Source organism: Pyrgilauda ruficollis, unplaced genomic scaffold (genome assembly GCF_017590135.1).
Source record: "Pyrgilauda ruficollis isolate IOZ18807 unplaced genomic scaffold, ASM1759013v1 scaffold1323, whole genome shotgun sequence".
Classification (NCBI taxonomy): domain Eukaryota; kingdom Metazoa; phylum Chordata; class Aves; order Passeriformes; family Passeridae; genus Pyrgilauda; species Pyrgilauda ruficollis.
The window spans coordinates 1-675 of NW_024511689.1; the positions used below are offsets into that span (position 1 = coordinate 1).

The window sequence follows — 675 nt, forward strand, 5'->3', positions numbered from 1 at the left end:
TTCATTTAAAGCCAGCAAGAGTGGAGCCCCTCATTGACACAGTCCATGGCCACAGGGAAAGTGGAGAGAAACAAGATGAGAAATGCACAATTATATTTTTTGTGGATAATATGAAAAAAAGTAAAACAAAAAAAAACCAAAGTTCTAAAATGAAACCAACAGGAAGTATGAAAGATGACTTTTATTGCAAGTGATTTGTAGAAATGGGCCAGCAGTTTAATGTTTCTGAAACCATCCAGTCATCACTCTCCGCACTGCAACCTTGAGCTCCTGGTTCCTCAGGCTGTAGATGAGGGGGTTCAGGGCTGGAGGCACCACCGAGTACAGAACTGACAGGGCCACATCTAGGGATGGGTAGGAGATAGAGGGGGGCTTCAGGTAGGTAAAAAATGAGGTGCTGATGAACAGGGAGACCACAGCCAGGTGAGGGAGGCAGGTGGAAAAGGCTTTGTGCCGTCCCTGCTCAGAGGGGATCCTCAGCACAGCCCTGAAGATCTGCACATAGGAGAAAACAATGAACACAAAACAAATAAATCCCAAACAGATGGAAAACACAAGAAGTCCAAGTTCCCTGAGATAGGATTTGGAGCAGGAGAGCTTGAGGATCTGAGGGATTTCACAGAAGAATTGTCCCAGGGCATTGCCATGGCACAGGGGCAGGGAAAATGTATTGGC

At 46.2% G+C, this 675-nt stretch overlaps 1 protein-coding gene across 1 annotated transcript in view; it reads right to left on the reverse strand.

Moving 5' to 3' along the window:
- Window positions 1-216: 216 nt before the first annotated feature.
- LOC121349109 (olfactory receptor 14C36-like) overlaps window positions 217-675 on the reverse strand; it is a 798-nt gene continuing 339 nt past the window's right edge. Inside the window, exon 1 of the mRNA XM_041459210.1 lies at window positions 217-675. This exon is cut by the window's right edge and continues 339 nt beyond it. Coding sequence (XP_041315144.1) covers window positions 217-675 — 459 coding nt within the window.